The 14,104-nt window shown below is 36.9% G+C and overlaps 1 protein-coding gene across 8 annotated transcripts in view; it reads left to right on the top strand.

Annotated features, from left to right (window-relative positions):
• The window catches only part of PCDH15 (protocadherin related 15), a 794,976-nt gene that overhangs the window by 401,695 nt on the left and 379,177 nt on the right, over positions 1-14,104 (top strand). For all 8 annotated transcript variants that reach the window (XM_045877695.2, XM_045877694.2, XM_045877690.2 and 5 more), the window contains one exon: positions 9,378-9,486. In XM_045877695.2, the coding sequence (XP_045733651.1) occupies positions 9,378-9,486 (109 nt within the window). The remainder of the gene's footprint in view (positions 1-9,377; positions 9,487-14,104) is intronic.

Consider the following 14,104-nt stretch of genomic DNA (forward strand, 5'->3'; position numbering starts at 1 on the left):
TTTGAGCCATCCTGTGGTAACCCATTTTTCTGTTTAGTTGGGTGCTGTAACTTCATGAGCACAAAAAAAGATCCTAGTGTAATAAAAAGATGCTCATAAAACATCAGTGTGTGTATTTGGATGTCGTACAGGAACCCAGAGAGCGAGGCTAGGTCTGTGAGGCTTGAGAATCCTCTGAATACTATAAAACAGAGAAGTCCTTTATTCAACACTTCTTTTTTTTTTTTTTAATATTTTATTTATATATTTGCCAGAGAGAGAGAAAGCGGCAGGCAGAGAGAGAAGCAGACTCCCCCCTGAGCAGGAGTCTGATGGAGGACTCAATCCCTGGGATTGTGACCCTGTGATCGTGACCTGAGCCAAAGGTAGACACACCCAACGGAGCCACCAAGGCGCCCCCATTCAATACATCCTAAGTGCCCGTGTGCCACAGATATTTCTGGTGCTCTCCATACGGCCTCTCCCTGCACTCAGGAAAGTTACAGGCAAGGAAGCTCAGACATACAGTTAACATGACTGTTTGATAAATCTTTATAAGGAGGAGTGCGATATTCTCTGTATAGAAATACATAAGGGAGATTATCAACTATAAGTCGGGGCAAAGTATGTGTAAAGGTAGAGGAAAGAGCCGAGTATAAATGAAAAGAGAAAGGGGTAAATGGGACTGTATTAAAATTAGGAACTTTTCTTCAACATGACAACCTTAATTGGGTCTAAATGTAAGTAATAGAGTGGAGTATAATGTTTACAAAACAGTAAACCAACAAGAGACTTAGTAATAGATGAAGAGCTCTTAGGAACCACTGAGAAAAAGATAGAAAAATGCACAAAAGACAGGAACCAACACCTCACAAATGCCCCACATCATAAACGAGTTAAAATCCCTCGGCGATAACTGTACATACCTACCAGGATGGCTAAACCTTAAAAAAGCTGGAGTTACAACAACTGTCGGCAAAGCTGGGGAGCACTCAGGCTAGACTGTGAGCTGATAGGATCAGCTTAGAAAACCACGTGGCAGGGACCTAGCCCCTCAGAACATGTGCGTGTCCAGCCATTGGATTCTCATATTTAACCCAAATACATTCATGTGTAGGAAGACATGCAGAAGGGCACGGCGCTCTTTGTTACAGCATGCGCTGGAAACAACCCAAATGCCATCACCAGCATGAGGAGGAAAGACCTCACGGAACACAGTACTTGCACTGAAATGAGTGTGTGGAGACTACACCGTGTGTTCCTAATTCTTGAACGCACGCACATCATGTAGGACCTAGTAATAAATGAGAAAAGTCAGTAGTCACATCATACTGTTTAATTCTACTTATAGAATTTAAAACAAGTAAAATTAATCTATACTATTAGAAGGCAGGCCATCTTTAGGATGGAAGGGGCAGTAGTGATTCATAGAAAATATAGAGAATATAGGGCTTCTGATATACGGACAATATTCTATTTCTTCATGTCAGTGGCATGTAGAATTAAATACAGCTGTGATAATTCATCAGGTTATGAACTTATGATGCATAAAAGTCTATCATATATAGTATTTCTGTACAAAGCGTATTCTTAAAAGGCATGTTGTATGTTGTAACGAATAATCCTTGTAAACACATCTCTGAGCATGTATTTCATTATTTTTGTAAAATAAATAGCTCAAACTACATTTCTTAAGTCTAAGCAAAGGAATGATTTTAAAAGGCAAAGATTCAAAGAAATGTTTTGAAAACAAAGGGAGTATTAGTAAAAGAGTCAAATATTAGTAAAATATGCAATTGCAGTTATGTTCAAATGTGCATGTTCAATACAGCACTCCATCATGGTATATTACGTAAAAATATGTCTCAAACAATTTTTCAGAGACATATCAGAATAAAAAGGAGCCTGACATTGAAGCAGGTATGGTTTGCTCATGAAAATGATACAAGTGTATCTGTGTTAGCTCTGCAAGGTGGTTTTGCTTGTTTCCTTTAGTAAGTGACAAAGTTCCAGCGATCAGGAGAAACTGATGCTCTTTGTGGATCATGGCATTCGGAGTATTTCACGTGTGCTCTCTGCTCTTCTGTTCTAGGGATGATTATTATCAAAACTGGAAGACTGAAAAGAATCAGATATCATAGATGTTGTAGTATATAAGCTTCAAAAGTGTATGTGAATGTTCTTCTGTTTCTTCTGTAACCCCATAGGCAGTCTAACATACTCACTTTGGCCCATGTCACCCACCTTAATATTGGGGTTTTTTTGAAATGTGCACAGAGAATAGAACATTTTAAAATATCTTACACTTTTTTCAAGCAATCTGATATTTCTGCCACTTGAAGAAAGCAAAACTAATCAAAGAAAAAGCAGAAATGGTGGTTCGGCCCTTAAGGGAATGTGTTAAGTGTGTATGTGGTTTTATGAGAGTATGTGTGAACATATTCGTTCTTCCTTTCTGTGTCAGTTAATATATAGAAACAAACAACAATCTGGCTAAACATTTTCAAAAGCTTCCGGGAAAATAGCATGTTTGCAGTATAATATGAGATAAGAGTAGCAAAGTCTACCAAATTTTCTTTCATATAATCTAAACCTTATTCTTTCATTAAAGGAAGCGTTTAATAGATTTAAAATACAAATTCAGTATTAAGCATTTTTTGAGGATATGGAAAAAGGGAAGTATTTAAGTGTAAGGACGACATAAAATTCATGAAAGTAATTTAATAAATAAATTCAATAATTTAGGTATTATATAGATTACTAACATTTTAAATCACTTAATTATCAGTGCTTGAATATATTTACAGTTGATGGTGAAGTTTTTACTATTTTAACATAATAATGTGCTTCCTTAATACTTTTAGATTATTATTTGATTAAAATATAGACCATACAACTAAACAATGATGAGTCTAGGATTCTATAAATAGAAGGCTAAACATTTGAAAGTCTGAATTAAGAATTATAATAAAGATAATATGCAAGTTTGGCTCTTATGCTAGAGAAACATGTGGTACTTTGAGCTCAGTTTACCTTTTGAAGATTGTTTCTTACTGTGTCCACTCTAGGGTTTTCCAGTATAACAGGGCAAGTCTTTCTACAGACTTGTATCCACTCTTGGATACTGTTATAATGTCTTCATTTAATTTAAAATACTTTCATGGGTTCAGTGTAATATTATGTGTCTGTTACTCATATGAAGCTTATCACTCAAATGCTGAGTTGAAGAATATTTAGAATTTTAAAAAGAATATTTAGAATTTAAAGAGTGCTTTTGTTACCTATATCTTCAGTGAGCCTGGAAGACTTACTGATCAAGCTACTAAATGTCAAATGTAGGCTTTTATTTTCAAAACTCACTAACCAGTTGACTTGTATGATAAATGATATTGATTAGTTTCCATCGGTGAAATGAAAACTGTTTAAGATGTAAGGATTGGCTAAAATTATTTAAAGGCAGTCTACCTGTGCAGGAAACAGATTTAGGAACCAAATGAATTAGGTGCGCTTTTAACTTTCGGGGTGGTATAGTCTGAATCTTACAGTCCTGCAGACCATGAATCTTCTTTGTCTGACGCTGGTTAAAATAGCAAAAGTATCCTACCTCCGAAATCTAGGCATTTCCCTTGAATGTATTTTTTATGCAAGGTAGTAGTTTGAACACCTAAAAGAACAAAGAGCTGGGGCTTCCTTAAATCTACAGAACAGTTCCCTTAATCTTCTTTTGTGATTGCTTGCGAATACATTTTTACTTATTATCTTTATAAATAGATACAGGTATATCTACACATAAACATACAATAGCAGAATTGGGACTGAAACTCGTAGCAGGAATAACTAACCCTCACAGACCCAACCCTCTAATTGCCTCCTGTTATTTTCTCAAAAGAATTCAACAGTTGAACCTGAAAACATGGTCTTAGATCTATTGAAAAGACAAGGCACCTCTCCAGACCACCTAATCAACATGAAGCATGGGTCCCTAGCAGAATAATCTTGGGTCTTATAATCATAGAATCATAGAGAATTTTGACTGTAGACAATCTTTTTTTTTTTTTTAAGATTTTATTTATTTATTTGACAGAGAAAGACACAGCGAGAGAGCGAACACAAGCAGGGGGGAGTGGGAGAGGGAGAAGCAGGCTCCCCGCCGAGCAGGGAGCCCGATGCGGGACTCGATCCAGGGACTCCAGGATCATGACCTGAGGCGAAGGCAGTCGCTTAACCAACTGAGCCACCCAGGCGCCCCTGTAGACAATCTTTTTGTTACTCTTTAATGGATTCTATGATTATCCTCACAACATGAATCTCGTTACATGGACTTAATTCATTTTAGAGGTGAATTGCCATTACTAAATATGTCAGGAATTTAACTCTGCTGATTCAAGCAGCAGTGAAATGAGAGCCTGCTATTCTGTGCACTTGTAACATGCACCTACTAGTGTGAACAGAATTTAGGAGACATGACTATTCAAAGACAAATAAGACTGAGAGAAGGCAGATTTGCTTTAGGGGCAAGGTGTTTGGGTGACTTTTTAATGTAACTCCTAGAATTCAACTTGATGAATCAAATATGTTGCAAACTGTTCGCACTAGGCTGTGGGTTATATTTGTGCGCACCTGCCAACAGAGTTTTCAGTGAAGAGTGATTCCAATAATTATACCATCATAGAGGAACCTCTTAATCCTTTCCTTAAGGATACCCAAGCATATTTAAGCCATGGGTGAATTTCTAATTTCTTTAGCATAATTCTTTTGAAATCCAACAGTAAAAGTAGAAGCTAAGAGAAATAAGAGGACAGGAGAAATAAGGAGCTGTAGTTACTGTCTATTGACGAGAATGTTTCTTCAAAGGAAATGTAACTCATAGGTGTTCGCCTTTTCATAAGACCTGTGAAGGTTGTTCTCGCAGTAGCTACCACTGGACTGTTTCCTTAGAGCCCTCTTTTTTTTTTTTTTTTTTTTTTTTTTAAGATTTTCTTTACTTATTTGACAAAGAGAGAAAGAGGGAAAGCACAAGTAGGCAGAGAGGCAAGCAGAGGGTGAGGGAGAAGCAGGCTCCCCACAGAGCAGGGAGCCCGATGCGGGGCTCAATCCCAGAACCCTGGGATCATGACCTGAGCCGAAGGCAGACGCTTAACAACTGAGCCACCTAGGCGCCCTGCCTTAGAGCCCTCTTGAGAGTAGCGACCTCTTACCAGGCTGTGCAATTCAGTAGAATACAAATTGACAAAAAATGTATTAAATGAATATATATTGTTTGCCAACCCTGTAAATGATTACATGTTTGTTTGTTTCTTTTCCTTTTTTTTTTAAGGTTTTATTTATTTATTTGAGAGAGAGAGCGAGGAGGTGGGGGAGGGAAGAGGCAGAGGGAGAAGCAGACTCCCTGCTGAGCAAGGAGCCCAATGAGGGACTCGATTCCAGGATCCTGAGATCATGACCTGAGCCAAAGCCAGATGCTTAACCGACTGAGCCCCCCAGGTGTCCCTACATGTTTTTTTTCCCATAAAATTCTTGCTTATTCTAAGGAATTGTATCCCTCTGGGATTTTCTTGCTTATTTGTATGCCCTTCCAATGCCTGGCTGCATCTAATATAGAGATTTTTTGGTGAGAGAAAAGTTCAAAAAATGATGCATGTTACTATGTTGTTTCTCCTAATGAATGAATGTATAATTTCCGTACTCTGGTTCAAATGTTACTTATCTTTATGAAAAATTATATTAAATATTTTAACAGTATCATTCTAAACAAAACACAGCATCCTTTCATGTTATGTGTTGCTAGTGTTAAAAATTCTCAAGATTCAAAGATCCCCATCTACTTGGAGATAATCTTAGAAATTATATCTGAGAACTCATTCACCTTTAAACCTAGATTTTCTGAAAAACTCATTAATGGTAGCATAAGAAAAATCATTTTTCTGGGGCATCTGGGTGGCTCATTTGGTTGAGCATTGGTCTCTTGATTTCAGCTCAGGTCATGATCTTAGGATCGTGAGATCGAGTCCTGCATGGGGCTCCTCTATCAGCGGGGAATCTGCTGGAGACTGCCTCTTTCCCTTTCCCCTTGCCCCTTCCCTTGCTCATGCTTTTTCTTGTTCTCTCACTTTAAAATGAATAAATAGATCTTTAAAGAAAAGGAAAAATAGTTTTTCTTAAGATAGCACAAGACGAAAGTCAGTCCTAACAAGTTATTTAAGATAGCTATGCTTCTCCCAAATTTCCAGAAACTTATTGAAGCCTTCACCCAGAGGGTTAATTTTATTCTCACTAGTACAATTTTCGTATTTGTAATATTAAAAGTAGTTCAGAGTATGGTAACTACATAGTAACACGGGACCAAATGACTTTAAATAAATACCTTTCATCCCACCTACCTTCACTCCTAGACCCACTCTCCTGAGTCATCAACATTTTGCTATTTCCATTTTTAATTCTTCTGATTCTAAATAGCACACTGGCTTCTGTCTATTTCTTCAGTTCTCACCATATATTTATTAATAACCGACTATGAAAGTTGAACAATCTTATTAGCACCTCTCCCTCACTCTTAGTTTTGTTTACCATGTTATGTTTAGTTTTTTCTATTGTTCGTATAATTTTAAATAATATGACTAAAACTCCATTGCTCATCCCAACAACTTTAGATTTTACAGGAAGAGGATTTTAAACTATGTGACTCATTACCAAAACTAAAACCACATATGTATTGGTCACTTAGCAGCTCCACAGAAATAGTGGAGTGAAGGTGTTCAGCAGAGAGACTCTCAAGTTATCTGTGCACAGATTCAATTTTTGTTAATTCTGGGTAAGTTATTTCCAACAGCAGGAACCTAGGATCCCTTAGTGTATTTCTCTGAGCATGGGAAGGAGAATGGGGTTGCAAAAAATTCCTGAGATTTGAAATACCTTCACAAGGTCTGAATAGAACTGTACTTTGGGAAAAGCTACCACAGATTTACTAGTTGAACCAGACTGAAGTAGCTTAGCTGTATGGTGACTTTAGCTGTCAGATTCCTTTTTTTTTTTTTTTTTAAGATTTTATTTATTTATTTGAGACAGAGAGAATGAGATACAGAGAGCATGAGAGGGAGGAGGGTCAGAGGGAGAAGCAGACTCCCTGCCGAGCAGGGAGCCCGATGCGGGACTCGATCCCGGGACTCCAGGATCATGACCTGAGCTGAAGGCAGTCGCTTAACCAACTGAGCCACCCAGGCGCCCCTGTCAGATTCCTTTGAAAAATGTCTAGGATGAGCTATCAGCCCTTAACTCCTGCATTCAAACATACGTACTTTGAAGAGCTTTGGATTTTTTTCAGTTCCAGGAGAAATCCCGGATTACAGAGGAAGTAAAATGGAAATTGGGAAGCTGTGTGTGTGTCTGTGTGAGTGACAGAGAGAAAGTTGGGGGGGGGGGGAGAGGAGAGAAAGAGCAAAACAGAGAAAGAGGGACAGAAACAGGGAGCAAAGGAAGTGTTATGTTGTAATGTATTCTATTGTGTAAAAACAACAACAAAAACAAAACAGTAGTCATCAGGATTTAATGGAGTGATTTTGATATTGATTTGATGTTTTCCTGGTTCTGAATCCACATTTCAACAAGTGAATAAAATATTAGAAAGTTATCCCTACCAGGAGCTCTTTGTTTTTAGGAAGATATTAATAACTTTTAGACTACTGAGAGCCCATTAAAGATTATGAACTGGGAAGAGCCCCTCAGATGTATGTGAGCTCCACATTATTGGTCAATGATTATCTTTAATTATTGCAACTTCAATAACGTAATATATTTTAGTACTATAGCTATGCTTAATATCACTTAACATAACTTAATCAAAATTAAGTATCATACATTACAGTTTAATATCATTGCCTTTTTTTAGCATGGCACCACTATACGTTTCTGCTGAGATTAGACATTACTGATTTTATTTAAAAGTACATGATATGTTTCAAGGTTCTATCATTTGAGAAGAAATAACATAAAGTAACATTGCAGTGATTCTTTAGAATGTGAAGTCAGATGGGCGCCTGGGTGGCTCAGTCATTAAGCGTCTGCCTTCGGCTCAGGTCATGATCCTGGAGTCCCGGGATCGAGTCCCACATTGGGCTCCCTGCTCGGCGGGAAGCCTGCTTCTCCCTCTCCCACTCCCCCTGCTTGTGTTCCTGCTCTCGCTATCTCTCTCTCTGTCAAATAAATAAAATATTAAAAAAAAAAAAAAGAATGTGAAGTCAGATATTGAAATAGACATTATTTCCCATTAAAATTGCTATTATATTTGGACTGAGTGTTGTAGAGTCTTAAAGCAGTATTTCAAACTGTGTTCTAAGAGAGTGTAAGAGTTCAAGATGTAAATGGATGATTCTAGAAAATGTGCAAATAAACCCCCTTCTTGGACAGTCATTATGCCAATTAGCACAATAAGCCTCTGAAAAGACCTGCAGTAGAGTGAAAATTTATTTAATACCCTGTATCTCAAACTTATCTGTGCAGAGTGCACATTTGTTTTTTCAGCATACCTGTTATAAATTATAATTTATAATTTAGTACAGGGGTTAACAAATCACATCCTACTCACCATTTGTTTTTGTAAATAAAGTTTTATTGCAACATAGTCATGCCCACTTGTTGCTTTTGAGTTACAGTGGCAAAGTTGAAAAGCTGAATCAGATACTTTATGTCCAGCACAGCATAAACATATTTATTATCTGGTTCTTAACAGAAAAATGTTTGCCAATACTGATAGCAGAACGGTATACCACTGGACATCATATTGGGAAACACTGACTTAGACAAATATATTACTATTTTAAACAACATCTTCTTATGGCTAATTATAAGTTAAATGTACATACATGCATGATATAGAATTAATTTTAACTATATGAAATTTGCAGTGATGGGGCTTTGATTACTATTCAGTTAAAGCATCAATTTTTAAAGATTTTATTTTAATATAATTAATTTATGTGAAACTTCAAAACATGATGTAGGAAGAAAAATAATGTAAATATTCTTACAAATCTTGTCTAAAGACAAAGATAAAAAATGATATTTGATAGCCTCACATTTCTTTTGATTTAATTATCTAGGGAAGATTCAAACTTTATTGATATCTTTCTTCCTTGCTTTCTTATTAGGAGAAATACCTGATAGAAAGTTCTAAGTATGTAATTACTATGTCTTTTCATTTTGACCTTGAGGACACATTGTTCCCTCTTCAGCCTCAAAATTAATTAGTCTAATATGTTAAGTTACAGATCTTGAAACCTGAGTTTAAGTACTAGCTCAGATATTATCTAGATGTCCAAACTATAAGAGCCAATATCCAAGTGTCGATTCTTCATGAGGCATTAATAATAAAGCTGAACTAAACTCTCTGAATTTTTTTCCAGGAAGAACTGAACCCCATCACCGTTACCCCGCCCATCCAAGCTGTTGACCAGGACCAGAATATTCAGCCGCCATCAGATAGGCCAGGCATCCTCTACTCCATCCTTGTTGGTTTGTATCTACTAATATTTTACACTCCCAGTTATCACTCTAGATCCATGTAGAAGAAGTTGTCTCAAATCAAAGGAAACACCTTTAATAGCAAAATTGGTCTCCTTGGAAATTATTATTTTTACATAAAAATAAATTCAAAAATAACAGTTTTCCCTTAGAGTTAGTTTTAGTGAAATGTGTAGAAGAAAACAGGGAATTTTTTTTTTTTATTGAAGAAGTGAAACAACTTTAAAAAATGAGTATTTATATACATATTGGTAGCTTTCTCTGTGTTACCTCATAAAGAATTCTCTAAGAAAATTTTGGAAAAAAATCAATAGAAAATGTACACTGTTTGCTCTACTGGTATTTTACCATTGGTTGAATACAATTATGTAATTCTGAAAATATATGACTGACTTAAGTAAGTTTTTGGAACATGGGAGAAGGATCATGATTACCCAAGGGCACACAATACATTACACCCTTGGCTAATTTTTCCTTGAAAAATTTCCATAGGAGCTATTCTAGTTCATCCTTGTGCATATGCTGGAAATTGTACTAAAACAAAAATGATGAGAATTTGATTATGCTACTCTTCTCATTGCTTTTGCTAAAATATGGATGTTGCTACTTTGCATGGTTTATAGTCTCTAGAGAGACAGATGCCTATGAGACAGATCATACATCTCTTAATGAAGAAGGGGTTGTTTTTGAAGTGTGTTTCAGAATGACTATTCAGTGGAATTAAGCATTACCCTCAACCCCTTTCTATCCCTGAGCCTTCAGCCTGTGTGTATGAGCACATACATAATAATACAATAGCCTACAGACATTAGACAGATTTCCAAATGTGATGCTATATCCTACTTAGAAATGTTGTCTGTAAAGAAAGTTTAAGCAATTCTGTTTCAAGCCTTTGGTCTCTAGAACTACACACATGTCATATGCCAGTTGCAGAGATAAGACAATTATATTTTTTTAAAAAAGACCTTATGAACATAAGCATCAGTCTTTTAAGTCTGTAAGGGCATTGGCATAGATAAAAAGAAATAGCCATTGTTCCTTTCATTAACTGAAAGGTTGACAGCATATCAATCTCTGTGCTAGGTACTATAGATGCAAAGGAGAGATAAATATTCTAGGTTAGGGAGGGGTCGAGTCTATGGCTAGGAACATGTCAAAAGATAAATTAAAACACCTAGTTTTAAGCACTAGAAATAAGCTATGAACCACACATTACATGGGATCATGGAAAGAAACTGCTAAGTATTTCTGAGAAAATTGCTTAGAAAGAGTTCTATCAGCAGAAAGATCAGGGTTTCCAAGTAGAAAACTGGAGGGAAAATACCTAGAAGGGTGATATAGCATGTACAAAGTCCAAAGGATGAAACTTAAAGACAGTTTTGGAGAATCATGCTACCCAGAGTGGGCTAAAATCCACCGGTATTCATGAGTTTCTTTCACTTTCAGAAATTGCATTTATTCTTTCTTTCAATAAATAAGCACCTACTCTGTGGAGGAAGACAGATTCCTCACTTCATGGAACTGGTGTTCTGGCAGCAGAAACAGGCAACAAACAATAAATATAATAAATACATTTATGTATTTATTATACAAGATAGAGAGTAGCCAATGTTGTGGGAAAAATAGAGCTGGATAAGTGGGAATAGAAGTACAGAAGGGGTGTTGGGGCGCCTGGCTGGCTCAGTCGGTTGGGCGTCTGCCTTTGGCTCAGGTCATGATCCCAGAGTCCTGGGATCGAGTCCTGCATTGGGCTCCCTGCTCAGCAGGGAGTCTGCTTCTCCCTCTCCCTCTCCTGTTTCCCCTGCTTGTGCTCTCTCTCCTCTGTGTCTCTGTCTCTGTCAAATAAATACATGGAATCTTTAAAAAAAAAAGTGAGGTTTGAGTAAAATCTCATGGACATTGAAGGAGTTAACCATGTTGATAACTGGGGGAATAGTTTCTAGGCAGGGATAAAAGCTGGAGCTTGCCTGGTCGTTTTCAGAAGCATCAAAGAGATGAGTAGCATTGGAGAGGGAAGTAGAAAGAGGATGTGAGGGTGACTGGGTGGCACAGTTAGTTAAGCATCCGACTCTTGGTTTCAGCTCAGGTCATGGCCTCAGGCTCCTGAGATTGAGTCCCAAGTCGGGCTCCAAGCTCAGCACAGAGTGCTTAAGATTCTCTCTCTCCCTCTCCCTCTGCCCCTCCTCTACATGCTCTCTTTCTCTTTCTCTCTCTCTCACAAAGAATAAATAAATGTTTTTTAGGAAAGAAAGAGGATGTGAAAAATAAGAGGGGGCCAGAAAATATAGAATCTTGTATACTATCAATCTACTTTGTCATTTACTCTAAGTGAAATGAGAAGCCAACATAGTAATGAGAGCAGAATAATGAATTGCTGTTCTGTACCATCAGCCACCAACTGATTGTACAACTATGATGGATAGTCCTAAATAATGGACGTAACCATTAGCACTAACTCTGCTTTCACAGCTAAGTTAAATAAAATTATATAATTTCATAGTATTTGCATTTCTAGAAGGCAGGATGTTGTATGGGTAGTTTCAACTATGTTCAGATCCTGACTTTAAAACTTACTAATCATAATTATACGATTATGCTCGGTGAGTTGCTAATCTCTTTGCCTCAGATTGCTCCTCTTTAAAAATTGAGTTGATAAGAACAGGCCTTCTATAAAAGCGTTTTGAGGATTTGATTTAATACAGCTAAGTGTGTAATAGCACCTGGAAAAAAGTTAGTGCTCAATAAATGTTAGTTAATGTCATTACTGTTAGGAAGAAAAATCTTGTTTCCTAAGTTAAATAAGACTGGTAAGAATAGAAGCATGCACACAAAAACCAAACATACAAAACAGGATTTCCATGGCTCTGATTTTACTTACTTTCCAGAACTCTTAATTTTCCTTAAGCCCACCCAAATAATTCTGAATGCATGTGTTCCTCAGAGCTGGTTTTCTCAATTACCATGTGGAGATTTCTCCTCCTGCTCGCATTCTTGGTAGTCTGCTTACTGAATGTGAGGATATGGATCCTGATGTGTGTAAAAAGATCATCTGAGGACTGTTGCCAACCCCTTCACTGGTCCCACTGTAACTATCATCAATGGTGGAATTATTGCTTCTACTATTGATTACCCCCAGCAACCTGACCCTATATCAACTCAATCCATTATTTCTTATGATGTGTCCACTGGCTTTCTTCAAGAAAAATGATACCATTATATTTGTGGAAGGTGGGATTATCAGGGATAATCTGAGTGAAAGATATTCCAACTATAAGCAAAGTCAAAGATTCATAATTCAAAAAAAAAAAAGCCTCAAAATTGACTACTGCCTTAAAATGGAAATTGTCTTATCCCAAAATGGAGAGGAGGGTTGGGGGGCTGGAATTAGTAAAACTCTGATAGTCAGTCCAACCAATTCCCCTTTCATGTTTTCAATTAAGAAGATGAGGGGTGCCTGGGTGGCTCAGTAGGTTAAGTGTCTGCCTTCAGCTCAGGTCGTGATCCCAGAGTCCTGGGATCAAGCCCTGCATCAGGCTCCATGCTCAGCAGGAGCCTGCTTCTCCCTCTCCTGCTCCCCCTGCTTATGGACTCTCTCTCTGTCAAATAAATAAAAATCTTTAAAAAAAAAGAAAAGTAAGGTGAAATTTAGGTTTAAATCGGAGCATGTACTAAAGGGCAAAAAAAGTGACCATAACATCTCAACTGATAAGTACAAAATAGAATTTTCTGGTAAACTAAAATTTTCAATAAAACCAACATAAATTTAGATGAACTGAATAATTTTTGTTTGGGTACTTATGAAATCACAAACATTGAGTGGTATATTTAATGAAGCCCTTTAAGTTTGTTATATTCAGTATAATAAAATCATAGTACATGTAAGATTAAAGTTTTAATAATTTAAGGACATATCCCAGGTGATGTCATTGAAAATAGTCAAGTAAAGGCTTCTGAAAATTCATCCTTCCATAAAAGTAATGAAAAACTGGTTTAAAAAAAAGTGAAAATCATGATTTTGGATCATTAATTCCTGAATTAACCAAGGCTTAAAGCAACTCAGGGAACATTCATTCAGGAAAAACAACTGGATATTTGTAATAACTTTTTTTAACTTAGTGGAATTTTTCACTTGCCTGAGTCCCATTGCCTGCTCTGTAGTTCAGCAGTAGCACTAAAAAATAGCAACCTGCATTCCCAAAGCAGCTTGTCAGTCATTGGAAGAAGCCGAACAAAACTGGAGGTCTTTGAAAGCTTCATTTCCAAGAATTGTCATGTGACCTGGCTGGTTGTTCTCTGGAAGAGCCCACATAAAACGCTGACTCAGATTTCACCCAGCACAAAAAAAAAAAAAAAAAAAAAAAAAAAAGCCTTATTTAGGGGCTGGAGGGGGAAGAGGGGGGAGAAGTTTGTCAAAAACAATTACAGGCAAGTGTTTTTACTTTGTTGCTGCCTGAAGTGATAGATAACAATTGGGACAAGCAATAGGCTAAACAGTAAACTTAAAAAAGAAAGCTAGGAATGATATCCATAGAGTCTGTATAAAGCATTGACATTATTTCTAGGAATCGTAGGACAACAATAAGAATAGTGCTGTGTGTATTTTCAGAAA

Source organism: Mirounga angustirostris, unplaced genomic scaffold (genome assembly GCF_029215605.1).
Source record: "Mirounga angustirostris isolate CCGP_5_RB_7025 unplaced genomic scaffold, mMirAng1.0.hap1 SCAF_6, whole genome shotgun sequence".
Classification (NCBI taxonomy): domain Eukaryota; kingdom Metazoa; phylum Chordata; class Mammalia; order Carnivora; family Phocidae; genus Mirounga; species Mirounga angustirostris.